This window comes from Silurus meridionalis, chromosome 12 (genome assembly GCF_014805685.1).
Source record: "Silurus meridionalis isolate SWU-2019-XX chromosome 12, ASM1480568v1, whole genome shotgun sequence".
Taxonomy (NCBI): domain Eukaryota; kingdom Metazoa; phylum Chordata; class Actinopteri; order Siluriformes; family Siluridae; genus Silurus; species Silurus meridionalis.
The window spans coordinates 12,355,384-12,374,093 of record NC_060895.1 but is presented as its reverse complement, the minus strand read 5'-3'; the positions used below and the strand labels follow the sequence as shown (position 1 = coordinate 12,374,093).

Below are 18,710 nucleotides of genomic sequence, written 5' to 3'. Positions count from 1 at the left end.
TAATTTCCTCTTTTTTTCATCTCCAGTTATTGTTCGTCTGTTAGTCTCTTACGTTTACAGTTTTTAGACAAATGCAGAACTTCTTTTTCTTCTTTCGTCTGTTTGCATCGCAGTTGATCATCCGTCTCCATACCCCCCCTGTCCTCTACATTTGCCTCTTTCAACCCAACTACCTGCATGTCTTCCCTCACCACATCCATAAACCTCCTTCTTGGCCTTCCTCTTTTCCTCCTGCCTGGCGCCTCCATACTCAACATTTTTCTACCGATATACCCCATGTCCCTCCTCTGCACATGTCCAAACCATCTCAATTGCGCCTCTCTCGCTTTGTATCCAAAAGGTCCTACATGTGCAGTCCCTCTAATAAACTCATTTCTAATCCTGTCCATCCTTGTCACTCCCAGTGAAAACCTCAACATCTTCATCTCTGCTACCGCCAGCTCCCTTTCCTGTCTTTTACTCAATGCCACTGTCTCAAAACCATACAACATCTCAGGTCTCACCACAGTCCTATAAACTTTCCCTTTCATTCTCTCAGATACTCTTCTATCTACTCTGCACTCTTTTCTTCACTTCTCTAACACACTCTCCATTACTTTGCACTGTTGACCCCAGGTACCTGAACTCCTCTACCTTCTCCACCTCTTCTCCCTGCAACCGCACCACTCCACTGCCTTCCCTCTCATTCACACACATGTACTCTGTCTTTCTCTTATTGACTTTCATTTCCCTTCTCTCCAGCACATACCTCCACCTCTCCAGGCTCTTCTCAACCTGCTCTCTACTCTCAGCACAAATGCAGAACACGAACGCAAAACACAAAACAAAATAGAGAAGTGTGCAACAGTTATGTAGTAAACTAGTGTCAATGGCCCTGTTCATACTTGGTATTAATATACGTTAATACCGGGTCTCGAAGACATCTGCAGTGACCACATGTAATTGCATTTGCAAATCTTGTCAAGGAAGCATAATATCACCTCAAACTCAAAATTAGCCAAGAAAAAGCTAAAATTTTAAGTTTATCATTTTTATATTTAGCCATCAGATGCATCCTCAAGTTAAATCATTTGAAGTATTTGTTGCTAAAAAGCTATACCGTAATTTCCGGACTATTAATGCACCCATATATAAGCCGCACCCACTGAATTTGACAAAGATTTTTATTTTGAACATAAATAAGCCGCACCTGTCTATATGCCTACATTGAAACTAATGAACTTTACACAGGCTTTAACGAAAGACAGTGTCTGTAACATGGCTTGTATCTAAACAGTAGCCTACCAAGAAAGTCATTGTTTACTGTCTTCCTCCTTCCTTTCACAACAATTTCTCTCTGTAGTTTTTCTTTTGGCATCGTCGTGTATTTAAAAATCACCATCGGTGAATCATTTCTTCCGATGCCGTACAGCTTTTTGTTTAAGCCGCTGGGTTCAAAGCGTGGGAAAAAAGTAGCGCTTATAGTCCGGAAAATATGGTAATCATATAGTCATTTGGGTGTGAGGCATTACATGAAAATTTCATGCATCACATTTCAGGTTCTCTCAACAATCATAAGAAATAATAGAGGGAAGTAAAAACACGAAGTACAATATGAGTTACACATAATATAATTTTACAGTCTAGGTTGAAAACAATCATCATTAGTTATTTTGCTGGGATATTACACTGATCTATAGGATTTGTGGGGATCTGTTTTGGTAATGAAACAAGAATCACCAGGTGCTGGGTAAATATAATACACTAGCAGTTGCTTCACACCACCAGCCTAGATGCTACAAACCCACAATATCACTCAACTGATTCAGCCAAGCATTTTCAGTCACTGTGTAGTGAGAGCATTGTAGTGCTAATGAACTTGAATACAGTGCACAGGCAGTAAAATCAAATATAATGTGAAATATTTGTGTGACTGTGTTGTAGCTGACCAATACATTTTGTTTCTAGAATATGTTCAGAGATTAAATTGTGTACTTTGTGGCAGTGTAGCATACTCAACATTGTAATATAACCATCTCGTCTGATGACTGACAATATGCTGCATATACAGTATCTCAAAATGCACCCCTTCCAAACCCTACATTATTTTAAGTCAACATCAAGACCACCATTTCTAATTATATGTTTTGATGTTGCCATGGACACATTGAGGCACACAACAAATGTTCTATGGCTATATGCATCCCAGACCACCAATGTAAGACATCTGAGTGATCAAATCACTATAAGCATTTTACCCTGTTTAGAATTGTGTTGGCTCTCACTTTATGATGGGATCACCTCAACCAGGTATTAATAACAACTGTAACCTTTTTGTATATTAATCCAACTTTGTACCTGGAATACCCTATCTAGTAATTGAGTGGTTTACTGCTGTTTAATTTCCTAATTAACAGCCCTTCCTGGGTTGAACTGAATATGTTACAGTAGAAAAAAAGAAATGTTCAGAAGAGGGATAAAAGCAGGGTTTAGAGAGCACACTGCTGCATCTATATCCTTCTACTGACTTCAGGCACTAATGACGCAAGATGTCTCTAATATTTCCTGTGATGTGCAAAAGTCTAGTTCAAAAAGCTTTAATTTACTTAGCAGAACTTTATACAATAGGAAGAATGGCCCAATTGAGATTTGGTAACACAGATGATGGAGCAGTGGTATCCCATTAGCATTTTTCTGACCATATCTGTCCCAGCTGATGACCTCAGTTACTAAACAAGCTTTATTGCTTTAAAAACCATTGGTTGACTAGTTCAGCTTCCAGTTTTGTTAAAGTACATGGTCTAGGGCCTTAAAGAGGAATATCTAGGAGGAGTTGCTTTATACATATTTTTATTTGGTGCATTTGGTTTTGTGTGGAAAATTTGTTATAAATAGCTCTTTCTGTTTGTTTGTTTGCTGTAATGTCAAAGAAATTACCATATTTAGATAGCACAGATGTGAGCTGCATGTAAAAGTCTTGCAGACTAATGGTAATGCCTGAACATGTAAACAGAGATTTTCAAGATGGTACAGTATATAGGATTGGTATTGCAGTGTGTCTGGTTTTGGCAGTGACATACACATTAGCAAATTTATTTATCTGTGTGCATGAATCACTTGGTCTGGGAAAACAATGCAAAAATTCAAGTATGGTCCTACTTAGAATGAACACATATAACAACATGCTTTCTATATCACATTTGTCTTACTAGGTTTGAAGAGCTTATAAAAAGAGCCAGTTGTTATAATGGTTGTTTGGCTCTGTGATGAATAACTGCCTCTGTGGTGGAAGCAGGCAGGTAAGGGACACATTAATTCAGAAAACTCAGTGAAGCGTAAAAGCAGAGTGCTTACATTAGTAAGCCTGTTAAAGGGTTTAAAATCACTTTTTCTCAACACACACAGAAGTAAAAGTAGGGCAAGTGGATACCTGGGAAATCAGGTCAAGTGAATTAAGTCATTTTTTCTATTTACAAAAAGTGGTTAGGTGGTTAATTGTTTCCTTTTTTTTTTTTTTTTTTTTTTAGATTTTTTTTTTTACTTTTTTTTTCATGTAGTCATCAATGTGCGTCAATGCAGAACATTTAATCAGCAAATAAATTGAGAATGAACCCTAATCCGGATTATGTTAAGAACTGTTAGAAAGTTATTTATTATACATGCCTTTCGGCAAGATTTGCCAATTTACTGTGTATAAGCAGCAAAGCATTAAATTGAATTTACAGTTGTGGGGCACTGATTCATTTTTAAACGAAATATTGCTCACAATGCTGCCTTTTCATTTCTCTCCCTTTAAAGCTGATGACATCCATGGACACCCTGATGTGTTCCTGGATGAAGAAACTGTGCTCTCATTTTCTCTGAGGGTAAATGACACAGAGGGAACAGTGAAGCAGGTGGTTGGCAAAGGGCGCAGGGCAAGTCTGACCAGCACAGACAGTCAAGCATCCGGCTGCTGGGAGAGCAAGCTCAGCTGCATCACTGCCAACAGTGAGTGTGTAGGCATACACTGTTATACAAGCTAAACTTACCCTCACCCACTCAGAGCTGCCAGTCATATTGCACAGATGAAATGCATTTTTTTTACTTCAACTATCGAATTATTTTTATTAAAAAAAAAAATAAATGATTAAAGTAAGAGTAAATAATTAATTGCATACGCATGTGTCTATTTGTGTGTTTTAGTCTCCAGTAGCTGGTGGGGCTCTAAAAGGCTGGACTATGCACTTTATTGTCCAGATGTATTGACTTCATTCCCCACTGTGGCTCTGCCTCACCTGTTTCATGCCTCCTACTGGGAATCTACAGATGTGGTGGCCTTTCTACTCAGACAGGTAATAGATAAATCTAATATAATATCTCTGTGTATTATGGCACAGATATTGTGCCAAATATTTTATTGCATTATTTCACTTTGTCCATTTAATGTATTTAAATGCTATCTTTGTGTGCCCTTCAGTTGTACCTTACTTGTATAATGGCTTGAATCTAACTGATTGAATATATGTACCTAATGCACAAATTCCTGTTTATGGTGTAAAGCTGCATTGCACATACACCTTGGACACAAGAGGCTCTGGATCTACCACAGAATACTTAAGATAAATGAAAAAAATAAAAAGAATAATGGGAAGAGGGGTTTATTATTGTTAATTGCCTTCTTAGTCAAATATCAAAGAAGGCCTTCACAGTTGAATTGATTTATTAAGGTTATTGTCTAATTTATGGTATCAGGACTTTATTCCTTTGGTGGTATGCGTATTAATATTATCTAAAAATCTAACTAGCACATAAAATAAGGTAAAAGGGACAGATCTTTTTTTTTTTTTTTTTAGATCAAATTTTATACTATTATACAAAACTGTCAACACACTGACTATTGCATTTTCAAATAAATTTGTTTATTCATTTGTATGTCTCTTATTCATCCAATGTCTGATGAAATCCAGACTTGGAATTTCTATATTATATAAAAAATGAGGAAATGCATCATTGGTTGCCTGTGTGTGTTTCTGTGATTGACAGGTGATACATTGTGACTGTGTGAAGGCTCAGGAGGCAGACAGCTCCGTCTGCACCTCCTTCTCCCCTTCCAGCCCCAGAGAGAAATGGCTACGTAGACGCACACATGTTAAGCTTAGGGTGAGCAGTACACCATTTCCTCTGACTAAATTTAGAAGTGAGGCAACTGCTGACAGAATATATAATGTGTTATTAGAAATAAAGGTTATAAGGTTTATTCAAGCTTTATAATGGATTATAGCTAATATAGTTCACCAGCTGCTTCAGTTCTGTTAAAGATTAGGGGGGAAAATCATGCTTATGTTTATCTTGAATACAGCTACAAGCTAATTTACATTTTTACCGTTATTTATTTATGTTTTATCATCTGTCAATTCCCACCCACCACGGAGCAGGGAAGGTGAAATCTAGCCGGTGCTTTCATCACAAGATACACAGGCAGCCACTGCAACTTTTCAAGTGATTGCTCATGCTGTGTCACAGAGCAGCTGTGCATAGGTATATGAAACCCAGATGCTGCTTTGGGCTTGACATATTTTTATTGTCACCCACTTGGCAATTTGCAGATTTTTTCCCATTGAAGCAAACAGAAATCATATAATGTATGAAGATTTTTCTGGTGATGTTGAATTTAAGAAACGTTTCATTAAACAGGAGAAATCTCACGCAATTTTTATGATTTCATTTTAATATGAGAAGCAGTCTAGTACTTTTTATTATTATTTAATACTGTTTAGCTTTTTAAGAAAATAACATTTTATAATTTTTAAAACATTTTTTAGATGTAGCTTATACAGTACTTAATGGGGTGGTGAAGTGGTCTAGTGGTTAGGATGCGGCGCTCTTACCGCTGCAGCCCGGGTTCGATCCCCAGTCAGGGAACCAACCCCAGCCACTCTTAGTGCCGTTCCCAAGCCAGGATAAATGGGGAGGGTTGCGTTAGGAAGGGCATCCAGCGTAAAACGTGCCAAATCAAACATGTGGATGATCCGCTGTGGCGACCCCTAATGGGAGAAGCCGAAAGAAAGAATTTTTTATACATTACGTCATGTGGTTGGACCTTTCAGTATCATAGACTTTGTAAAAAGAAATAAATATATAAACTGCACCTGAAAATATCAACTTCTTTACATAGATATGTTTTGGCCTATGAGTGATGCACTAATGTGGTGTGTTGTTGAACTAACTCCTTCTGAGAGTAGTTGCAACCAGCAGCATTTAGATTTCATATGCAAGTTCCAGTTGAACTTGGAGCTCTTTTAATCAATGCCTTACTAGTTACTAGGTTCACTTGGCTTCCTTTCTTTTTTACAATATATTTCTAATTTTAAGCTTGAAAGTTAGCTTAAAAGTTACTATTAGTGATAACTAAGAATTTTTAATGGAGAGAATAATGGAATTAATGCAGATGATTTAGTGGAGAGGTAACACCCTCTTTTGGAAGAACCCTGAACTGCAGGAATGAGTCTTCAGGACATCATAATGTATTCCACTAAATAAAGGAAAACAAGAATTGTTTAAACTGTTTCTCTGTTTACAGAATGTCACTGCCAACCACAGAGTTAATGATGTCATTGCAACTGAGGAAGGGCCACAGACTTTGGTTGGTCGCTTTATGTATGGCCCTCTGGACATGGTGACTCTGACAGGAGAGAAGGTATTACAGTAAATTTCATCAGCCTCATTAGCTAGAGAACATTTGTGAATAGTTGTATTTGGTCTAATATTTCTTCCTTACTACCACTTTGTAGGTGGACATATATTTAATGATGCAGCCTCAGTCAGGGCGTTGGGTGCACTTTGACACGGAGGTCACCAACAGCAATGGCAGAGTGTCCTACACTATCCCTGATAGCAAAAAGCTGCCTTTGGGAGTGTATCCAATTAAAATGATTGTCAAGTAAGTTAATGCTGTGTGCCTACTTTCCCCACTAGCAAGTTACTCTTGTTTTTATGAATAATAAAACAAGGCAGTTTTATTCACATAGATTTTGAGATTATTTATTTAAGACTGACTTTGTGAGCTTTACAGTATATGGACAAAAGTATTGGGACACCTGACACAAATTGTAGCCATATGTGGTTCTTCCCCAAACTGTTACCACAAATTTGGAAGACACGATTGTTATTGTTGCGTTTGGATGCAGTATCATTAAAATTTGAACTACGAGACACAAACCTGTTCAAACATGACAATGTTGCAAGCTCGAAGAAAAAGCGAGCTACGTATATGATATATAGATATGGTATAGAGCTTTGACTTCAATAAGCTCTGACCTATTGAACACTTTTGGGATGAACTGGAACACTTACTACACCCCAGCCACCTCGTTCTACAACAGTACCTGATCAGTACCAATGCCCTTGTGGATAAATGACCACAAGTCTCCACAACCGCAATGCAAAATCTAGTGTACTGTAATTTCCCAGAAGAGTGAAGTTTATTATAACAGCAAATAGGGACTATGGGATGTTCAAAAGCACATAGCATCTTAGCAAATGTTTAAACTGTTCTACTCAGAAAAGATGCAAAGTCACCATGCAGGAGGTAGTACAATTGTTTTCATGGCAATTTATCTCTTTCACTCACTTCTCTTTTTTTCTGGTTTTGTTTATTCCCCTTGTATTTCTAAAACCATATTTCTTTGCATTGACCTTCAGGGGAGACCAGACAAGTGCAGAAGCTTTCCTGACTGTTCTGCCACGGGGAATGGAGTGTGTGGTGTTTAGCATCGATGGGTCTTTTGCTGCTAGCGTCTCCATCATGGGCAGTGACCCTAAAGTACGTGCTGGTGCTGTAGATGTGGTCAGGTGAGTAATAAAATATTAGTTAGGAGACAAAAATACACACTTACAGGAAGATACAGCACAGGCAAGAGAAAAAGTACAATGACAGGGTGGAGAACAATAAAAATAAGGTAGATTTTGATATTTTTATCAAAATAAACATCAGCTACCATATCACTATTCGTGAAGGGCAGTATATGGATCTTTTTAAACATACATTATGAATTATAATTTTTAAATAAAAGAAATTTTTTACTTGGAGTTGGCAACCACTTCAGTTTATTCTAACACCAAGCACTTAACTATTTGCATGGATTCTTTTGTCTGGAAAATAATAAAAATTTAATCTGGAATAGTGCCATAAAAAAATGCTGCTGTCATAGTGTTATACATACAGAATGTACTGTTTGAGTGCCACCTACTGTGTTGTTTAAACACCGTAACCTGTCTGAGACTGCTCCATTTAATTCACTTATATACTCGCACTTATATACTCAACACTTTATTTATCAGTATGGTTTGGTTTATCCTTCAAGTATGTTTACTTATTATTTGTTTTATGGCAAACTAGCAAATTAGTTCATTTTTTGAATAACAAAACACTGAAGTCTTAACAATTTTTTTGCAGTTTTTTTTTTTTTTTTTTACAATACAGTTAAAGGTCATTAGATAGGGCTGCTGCTATTGATTATTTTAGTAATCACATATTCTAATGATTATTCCAGCAATTAATCGAGTTTGTAATCTTGCGTACCAGTGTAGTTTTATTCATTACTAGAGACTCAAAGCACTTTTGTACGTCACTCTGGATAAGGGCGTCTGCTAAATGCCGCAAATGTAAATGTAAATGGGATAAGAAGAACTTAGTAATTAGTTTTTCTTTCTATTTTCTTTAAAAAAAAAAATAAAATTGTAGTGCGGAAATGACCATAAAATAATATCAGTGAAAACTAAACTCATTTAATATCCATATTACAAAATACAAATGCAGTTGCATTCAAAAAGTCCTTCCGCAGTGGCTGTGAGGAAATAGTTATGGGAAACTATTTGATTAATAATAATTATTCTCACTCATGTACTTATGTATTAAATATCACACAGTATCGTGATGTGGTTTTCTTGTTTTCAGAAAAGCTGCTTGAAATTCTCCACACACTAAATCCGTGTATTTATTGCCAGCTTTAAAAACGTGCTCCACTACCTGCTCTATGCAGCCACTGCAGAGGAACTTTTTGACTGCCCTTAAAAAAGACAGACCTACATTAGAGAGAGGATTATATTTCCCAGGGTGACTAAGTAGATATTATAGAGAACATTAATGTTGATTATAAACCACACACACACACACACACACACACACACACACACACACACACACACACACACATATATATATATATATATATATATATATATATATATATATATATATATATATATATATATATAAATAAAATAATATTATAATTATTATATTATAAATAACTATAATTATTATAGTAATTATTATAATTACTATAATAATTTTAATGAAACAATATATTTTTTTCCCAGGAATTTTTTGACAATACTTAAGTGACTTATAAAATGAACCCTTAATTTCTCTTAATGTTAACAAGAATAAATGTTATATTTAATCTATATTTGAGTTTAATCGTGATATTCAACGTAATAGAAGAGGGGTTGAACGGTTGGTCTATTGGTGTGCAGCACCCCGATTAAATTCTGTCAAAGTGATAAATGGCACAGTTTAATCTATTTGGGGAGCATTACTACAATAGTAACATGAATAAGATAGGTGTATAATGAGTGTAGTCTAAGTAGGATAGGAAAGGGTTTTGTGACAGTAATGATTACATGAACAGGTTGGTAGCAAACATGTAAAAACTACTGAGATTTGTTATTTAATTGTTGTTGTGATAGGCATGCTCAATAATCATATGCAGAGCCCAATAATAATGAAGAACTAGATTTCCTCCAGGTAGTTGTATTGTGTATTTTTAGCACCAGAAAACATAGAGGGATTGTTGTACGGTCCGAATACCAATTTTCTATTTTTTTCCATTCTGTATCATTTCGTTTCTTATCTTTTAATACAACTTGGTGCAATTTTATAAGGAATTGTGGATGTTATGTTTTGGTTTAAGACACTGGCAGGACTTGGGTTATCTCATTATTTACATCACTGGGCGTCCAGACATGCAGAAACAGAGAGTGGTTTCATGGCTTTCCCAGCACAACTTTCCCCAAGGGATGATCTTTTTCTCAGAAGGTTTGGTGCATGACCCACTCCGCCAGAAAACCATCTTCCTTAGAAACTTGATTCAGGAGGTAAGATTTTCTTCGTCTGCTTTTCGGGTTATCTTCACTATCAGTTGCAGCACAAATACAAGAATGTAAAAGACACTTTCTGCATGTTGTTAGTGTCACATTAAGATCAACTCTGCCTATGGCTCCATGAAGGACATCTCTGTCTACAGCATGCTGGGTCTCAGCCCCAACCAAATATATATAGTGGGCAGGCCATCCAAGAAATACCAAAACCAATGCCAGGTGATCAAGCTTTCCATTCATCTTTATGTGTATCAGGAGTCTTCCATTGCCGTGCTTTCTTTGTGTTGCTCTGAATTGCTTTCCCTTCTACTGTCTCCTTGCAACCTGACCTGATCCTGGTTTTACTATGCTGTGCAGTTCCTCAGCGAGGGCTATGCTGTGCACCTTTCTACGCTGCAGTTTGGTCACCGGGCCCGGGCCAAGAAAACCTCATCAATGCGCATGGTGCTGCGTAAGAGCTCTTTTGGCCTGGCATCAAAGCCGGACTTCTTGTCCAAGCGCACACACCTAAGACGCACCATGTCTGTGCAGCAGGCCGAACCGCCCATGACGTTGAATCCCAAACCAGAGCGTGCCCAGAGCCAGCCTGAGTCCAATAAAGAGACTGGTGGTAGTGAAGGAGGTGGCCATGTTATGTGGATGCGAGCAAGCATTCACCGGGGTAACACCACTCCCTGATCAAACAAAGAGAAAAGAATGAGAAAAGAGAAAACCTGGTTTCTCAGTACATTGTCCAGGTAAGTCTCTTCTCAGCAGTCAACAGTTATGTGTGACATAACAATTCCCCTTGCCAGTGACACTGTTTTTCCTCCATTGTATATCTCATCATTTTAGCGGAGTAATGGGTCTTTCCTATAAACACTGAAAAAAACATAGGCAAACTATTCCACTGTGTGAACCTTGTATCCTACAGAACTTTAGAGTGTGTTTTTTGGTTCCAACAGGACATACTTCAGCATTGATTTCAATATTTTAACTGTTAAATAAATTTGATAGTCCAGATTTATATACTGTATACTGTTTATACTACTCAAGTTCTTATGAAGTACTTGACTCTTATGTAAATGTTTACAATAATTTTCTGGCTGTTTATTGAAGCTTTTCAGCTCAGTGGCCAAAATGTTATTTATAGGTCTACTTGTTTTTAAGAAGTGACGTTTGGTTTCATTTTATTCACTTCAACTGACTAGACAAATAGGCTAATTAACTTAAAGACGTCAATCATATTTGAATTGATGATTTTGATTTCCATTGCAAATGTGAAGAAAAAAAGAAAGCCAGGATATGCACTTTAAGAACCACTTGAGAGAATGACATACTTGCTTAGTCACTGACAGTATTTATGAATGTATTGTATTTCCCATTAATATTAAGGGATTTTTTAATTTAATCTAGTTAATTTCCCTTTTTTCCCCCAGCGTTACTGATATTCATAATAAAACTATAGGTAAAGCTATTATTAGGAGCAGCTCTCTGCATCTCTTGCTGTCATTACTCTGCTGAAATATGAATTCACATGTCCATTTTAGCTAAAGACAGATTTCTCTATTTAAATTATTTTGTGCAAAATTATTTTTGCTCCATTAGATGTGTGGACTGAATGATTATGTCCCTTGTTAAATTGCAGTTCTGTTTATCTTGTGAATAAACCTAGGTATTCAGATGGGACTTCATTTGAGAATCACGAGAATCCATCCGAGTGTCCATCCTTCAGTGCTCCATTTCTCTTCTGTATTATCCTCACATCTAAACCTTTGGGTGAGGCACCACTAATGACGTCTCTGCTTCAAACTACACCATAGACGGCTTGCAAAATCTGCCTTATCCTCAACAATGCTGTTTTAAATAAAGCAATAACTGAGGTTCAGCAGATTTGAAATATCAATAAGTCATCATTCATTAATGATTAAGTATCAGAATCCAAGAACAACACTTTTTGAGTTTCGGCTCTTAAGGAGACAACAACCCAAATATTTTCTTTCCGACATACAGTCATCCGATATTGAGGTATTCTGTCAATTCACCACAAGAAGAGCTTTTCAGCCAAAACATCAATACGTCTAAAGCCCAAGGAAATATGTACAGTTGAAGAAGAAATCTCATATCATGCTGCTTGAACTGGTCTTGATGCTGCAATAATCCTGTTGTGTAAATTATGCTGACTCAACACTGCTCTCTGGGCAGCTGTTCGTGAGCTGGATGGGTCTAGGCTGCCCTATGCTAATACTATGCCAAAGTGCCAGTTTGACCCAAAACTGCTGTTTCATCGTGCAGCCACTCAGCCAGAACAGTGCATATGACAGCATTGAACCTTTGATAGGAGAAGTGCTGAACTTCTCCCTACCTCTCTGCGAGGTCATGGCTCATGTCCCATCTCTCATGCCTGCTATATCAGCAACTGGGTATTATACAGCATCACTGGTTTCTGTTTTGGCTAAAACTTTCCTTTAATAGAAAATATGTAAATGCTTATATCTGTTTTATTTTTTACTCTAAGTGATATCTGTACAGAAAGCACGATTTCCAGAGATTTAAAATGGAGGGCAGCTTAAGTGTATTACATGTATTCTGTACATTGTGATTTGCTTGAATTTCTCACTTGGGTGATTATTGTAACTTGCACTAAATCAAATTGATTATGGTACTATTACGTATAATTGTTTATGGCTGAATACAGCAATGTTTACCATTCAAATAATGGTTTTGTTTTTGTATTGTAATAGTGGTTGTTGTTCAGAAGGTTGTAACTGTACTGCCCTAATATTACACAATAATAAAGTAATTGTCCTATTCAATAGTGATATTGTTTACATATAAATTACTCATGTATAGACTGTACACTACAGGCCAAAAGTTTGAAAGTAATGCTTCATTGGGGAAAAAACCTTTGGGTAGCATGCTTGACAATGTAACTCCCAAAAAAGGTTCTTTAAAACCATGCCTCAGCAGAACCATTTTTGATTTGCTTGACCAGAGATATTCATGTTTTATCCACATATTCCTTTTCTACCATGAATATGGACAGAGGAAAAATTCTAACAATGTACTACAACACTATGCTTTATAAAGTAACAATGTAGGTTCACAGCAACAAAGTACACATATTGTAAGTGATGTGTAGTACATGTACAATATTTAGATATTAAATTATAATGTAAAACATGTTATGATACATATATATATATATATATATATATATATATATATATATATATATATATATATATATATATATATATAAGTAATAAATGTTACATTACAAATGCATATATTTTATGCATTTATGACTTCTCAAAAAAAACTCATTTAAAAATTGGAATTGGAAACATTGTGCATTATCAAATCCACGGTAATCCTGTGAATGTGTGTGAGTGTTAAGTGTATTTAAACAAAAAAATATGCTTACGCAGATTGCTACCATTTGTGAAGGAGTTTGTTTTAGCTTGAATTAGTTTGGCAAGATCAATCAAGTGTCTTTAGGAAACTATAAAATACTTCCTTTATGCCAGTCTAAAACCTTTATTTTTTGAGTGATATATAGTAGACTGTAATAAACAATGACCCTGAGGGCTTTCTGTCTGTAATTTATTAATGAATAAATCTAATAAATGTATTAGAGTATCTCTTAATCGCTTAATCTATATGTCAATAAACACTTGGTATTTTGGTGGCAGGACTAAAAGACAAAGATTTTTTAAACTTGAAACATTCACTGCTTGTTTTCATACTATTGGCCTGTACAGTCTATATCATATAAGATCAATATGACATATGAGATGTTAATTGTCTCTTGTGTTGTATTAGTGCTTTTTTATTTAATGAAAACTGTTTTGCAAGGAATTTTAAACTGCAATGTTTTTTAATTTGCTTAACCAAAGTAAGTGACACTTCTATAATGGACAATGTCATTTATATAGACCACTTAGTATGAAGAAAGTGTGTGCGTGTGGGTGTGGGTGCATACTAGTGTACAAACATGCAATCAACACTTCTGTATTTATTTGAACTGTTTTGTGTAAATGAAAAACAGTTATGGTGTATCTTCTTTTCTGTCCTTTTCAAGAGGTCATATGGTTGATAAATACAATCTTAAACCGAACCTGCAGCTTGAGCCTGTGTGAAGAAGAAATTTGAAGTTGTTTATATAAGCTTGTGTGAGGTGTGAATATTGTCACTTTCTGAATTAGTATACTCAGTATATGAATGTATTTACAGCCTTATAGATGTGTGTGTAATCTTTCGTAGATATAGACTCGTGTATATTCAGAGAATATATTTCTAATTTATTCAAGTTATTTATTTTAAGATACAGCTATATCATTTATGACAGGACTACGGTGGTGTAACACACAATTGTGGTAGTTGCGGCCAATAAAATTGCCTTTGGCTAAGTGTGTGACAAAACTTTTTACTGCAGTGAAACAATCAATACATTTAAACAGATAACAGTGAGTTAACATTTATGGTAATCCGTAATGGATTTAATGTACATACTTATATCTGCACACTGAATATATTTCTCTATGAAAGTTGTATCATTTAAACATTAGCAAACTTTTTCCCTTGATGCTAAAAACATTTACTAAGGAACATTCTTCCTTGTAAAGGGGGACTAGTTTCATCCTATCACCTAAAAATAACACACCATGGACACCCTGGTAAAAAAAAATTTAATTATTCTTATTTTATAATGACCTTTCATTATTTCTAAGCATATAATTAAATTTCTTTGACTTTATAACACTAGTGTATTTTACCATATGCAACGTAATATTAGCTTATACTCTAACCCAACCACCTCACTGTAACCTTGCCAAACTTTAGAGCCTGTTCTTTTGGTCAGGTTTAGGACAGTGTTGTTAGCTTGAGTCTGTAAATTTGGGCTAATGCTTAGCTATATAATTAGAACCATTTTAATACCTTAAGATAGATTTACAAATAAACCATGTTTAAATTATCCAGTATATTCTCTTCCATAGATATCTGCACTTAGTTGCTCTAGCACATTAGTGGAATTAGATAAAACATAAGTACTTTAAAGATTAGAATACTCCTCTGTCCTCACCAGCAGACCACAGGATCTTACATAAGCATGTTACATAATCACTGTCCTTAACTGCAGGTTTGACCCATCAGGCTCATGTGGATTAGTTTCCCACTGACTGCTCATACTGGGAAAATCTTGCTCTTTTCTACTTCTAATTAAATGACTTTCAAAAATTGTTTGTTTTTTCTGATTATTTCTACAGTTAGAGTGCAAAGCGTTATCTAACTTAAGTTGATGGCTTTATGGCCTTGGTATGTAAATTAGTTTATTTGCATATTGTATATTGAACATACACTGATGAGGCATAACATTATGACCACCTGCCTAATATTGTGTTGGTACCCCTTTTGCGGACAAAAAAGTTCTTAACAGCATTAACTTCTTCAGCATTTTGAGCTACAGGAGTTTGGCTGTTGAATTGGACCGATACTGACCACTGCAGACTGGTAACATCCCACAAGAGCTGCAGTTTTGGAGATGCTCTGACCCAGTCGTCTAGCCATCACAATTTGGCATTTGTCAAACTCACTCAAATCCTTATGCTTGACCACTTTTCCCAATTCTAACATATCAGATTTGAGGACAAAATGTTCACTTGCTGCCTAATATATCCCACCCACTAACAGGTGCCATGATGAATAAATAATTATTGTTAGTCACTCATTATATTATAATGATATAATTTAATGTTATGCCTGGTCGGTGTATATGCCATGTGGATACCTGATCCTTATTTAGGCTTTAACCGACTGTTGCCACAAAGTTAAATCATATGATTGTATAGAAAATGTATATGCTATAACATAACTCTTCATTTGACCTAAGGGGTTGAGCTTAAACATGTTTCCACGTTAATGAAAGTTCTATGAACACATGGTTGCCATGGATAGAGAGAAACTGAAGACCTCTAAAGCCTGATGAACACCTTTGGAATGGACTGGAGCACTAACTGCACCCTAAGCCTCTTCATCCAACATTAGCGCCTGACCTCACTATCGTTCTTGCTACTGAATGGTCAAATCGACACAACTAACTCTAAAATCTAATGGAAAGCCTTTGTAGAGCGTTGGAGCATTTAAAGCCAAGGTGGACAACATATTGATTTAAATGTTTAATGGGGTCTTTTTGCAAGGCAAATAATTTATAATTGAACAACTTGTGCTTCCAACATCTTTCATTTGATACAATAATTTGTCACTCTTTAGTGTGTGTTTAATGTAGTATGAAGCATTTCTTTCTTGATGGCCATAGACTTTTCTAGGCTGCACAACATGTTGGAATGTAGTATGCTTAGTTATTCTTAACATTGTTACACTTATTTATTAATAGTATCACATTTTGGCAGTATTTTTGGACACTTTGGTTGAAAAAAAGTTATAAATGTTTAAAATCTACAAATCATTCCTTTTTTTAAAGTGTATAATATACTTTCATATACTTGTATAAATTTCTCTTGTGATATCTAAAATATCGTTAACAATATTGTAAACCATTATGTAATGTTTCTAACAGCATGTATAATGTAATGTTGATAACAGTTTCTATAATACTTTAAAATCTCAGACACTTTCCTATCCTCACTAGAGTTTTCATTGGTCTAATTGGTAAACCTTTAGGTATGCAAAAATAGTACTTTGGCATCATGACCCGTGACTGCACAGCTGTGGCCAAAAGACTCTCCTGCAGTGAGTCTTGTGAGTGTGGATTTAGTGAGGAAAAAAACATTTTTTACAGTGACATTTTTTATTTTGTCCAAGTCGAAGCTTTTGTATAGAAACTTCTATCATGTCATCTTCAACTAATATTGTGCTATCTGTATATGTCGAACAGGGGAGCGATGTCCTCAGCTGAAGAGGATGGCACAGCAGTTTACTTAGCTGAGGGGAAATTTCAGTGTGACATCCTCAGACGAGGCTGGGATTTGCATTGGTGCCCTCTGCGTTGTTGGGTGGCATAACAACATTCTCTTCAGAGCAGGACAAGAAGGCTAAGCGACATTCTCCTCTAAACTTGGAGGCATATCGATATCATCAGCAGTCCAGGAAGACAGACGTTCTCTGCAGAGCAGAGAGGAAGCACAATTTCCAAAATAGTGAAGAACAAGTGGGTTATTGTGCCAGCCAGAATTTAAGCCCCCTCCCTAAATACCTCCTTGAGGTGCCACTTGATGTCAAGGCTCGCCAAGAGTTAACTGAGGAGTCCATCAAGTGGGTTAAGCTGCTTCTGGCTCTTTTGGATTTGATGCCCCTGTTCCCACATACAAACAAAATTTTTTTGCTGTGTACATTGACTCTTTAAACTAAACGGATAAACAAACTAAGCATAAACTGAAAAAGTGCGAAGAAAACCATTATGACAAACAAAAAGACATTATCACAAACAAGAATGATGTTAACTCTGAATATATACCGAAGTGCTAATTATCATGCATGTAACTCAGTTGCACTAACAGACGCGTGACATGGCCTCCTGAGACAATGGCTGAAGGCACAAACATTTATGACCATATTCCTGACAGAAGAATTTGTTAGAAATCAAAAAAAGGTGTTTTAGTCTCATGAGAAAGATGATATTAGGCATAGTTATTATTTGTGGTATTCTTGCAAAAAAAAAAAAAAACCTAATCGTTCAGCAACTTGAGGCATCTACGTTTCTTTTTCTTTTTTGTTATTCTTGATCATGTCTAACATCCTAAATATTTGTCACAAGAATAATATTTATTATAAAGAGAATAGCCTCTATAAAATGTATAAACTACTAAAAGCAATGTTACTGACTGTACAGTCTAATGGATAATAAGCACAAAGAGCTTGTTGTTAAGAGGCAGAATTATGGTTATAATTTTAACAAAAATAAACACAAATAACCTAACACAAATAATAAATTAATAAATAAAAATAGTTTCTTATGCATTCTTATACTTATGTTTTAAATGATGGCAGTAGTGTGTAGGCCGATAAACCAGAGTTTAAGGTTCCTGAAAATCCTAATGATCAACATCCTCCAGCTGCATACAATGCATTCCACTTTCCCATGCTGTGACTGTATATTTCACAGCGGTATTCAGGGTATGAAGCATTCAGTTCAATGCATTCTTACACTGATTTAGTAAATAGAACATGCACATGTGGCTAGATTCTTATAAAAATGCATATAATTATATAAATAAAGGCTGGTAAGGTGAGACATATTTTAGTAATCATTTTTATTTATTCATATGACATGAACATAAGTAATAATGTCTATATAATAATAATAATAATAATAATAATAATAATAATTAAAATTACATGTTGAAACGTAATTTCATGTAACAGCAACTTATGCTCTAGCTTTATGTTTGAAAATCATGCAAAAGCAAAAAAGATTTTAGTTCAGGAGCTATAGATATTGTTAAAAGTTGTAAGATATTGTTAAAAGTTAAAACTGTAGTAATTTATTGTTTGGAAAAGATACAGTTATGTTAAAAAGAAAGCACACCTTTGGCTTTACATATCAGTACATAATAATCATCTGGTCCTTATCAGGTCTTAAAATTAGG

General features: G+C 35.6%; 1 protein-coding gene across 3 annotated transcripts in view; it reads left to right on the top strand.

Annotated features, from left to right (window-relative positions):
• Positions 1-13,273, top strand: part of pitpnm3 (PITPNM family member 3) — a 54,899-nt gene extending 41,626 nt beyond the window's left edge. For 2 of the 3 annotated variants that reach the window (XM_046863478.1, XM_046863479.1), the window contains exons 11-20: positions 3,778-3,969; positions 4,165-4,313; positions 5,005-5,121; positions 6,542-6,658; positions 6,753-6,901; positions 7,663-7,812; positions 9,936-10,119; positions 10,213-10,341; positions 10,480-10,859; positions 11,777-13,273. In XM_046863478.1, the coding sequence (XP_046719434.1) occupies positions 3,778-3,969; positions 4,165-4,313; positions 5,005-5,121; positions 6,542-6,658; positions 6,753-6,901; positions 7,663-7,812; positions 9,936-10,119; positions 10,213-10,341; positions 10,480-10,800 (1,508 nt within the window). In that variant the 3' untranslated portion in view covers positions 10,801-10,859; positions 11,777-13,273. The remainder of the gene's footprint in view (positions 1-3,777; positions 3,970-4,164; positions 4,314-5,004; positions 5,122-6,541; positions 6,659-6,752; positions 6,902-7,662; positions 7,813-9,935; positions 10,120-10,212; positions 10,342-10,479; positions 10,860-11,776) is intronic. The other variant, XM_046863480.1, reaches the window with a different exon arrangement.
• Positions 13,274-18,710: the final 5,437 nt, after the last annotated feature.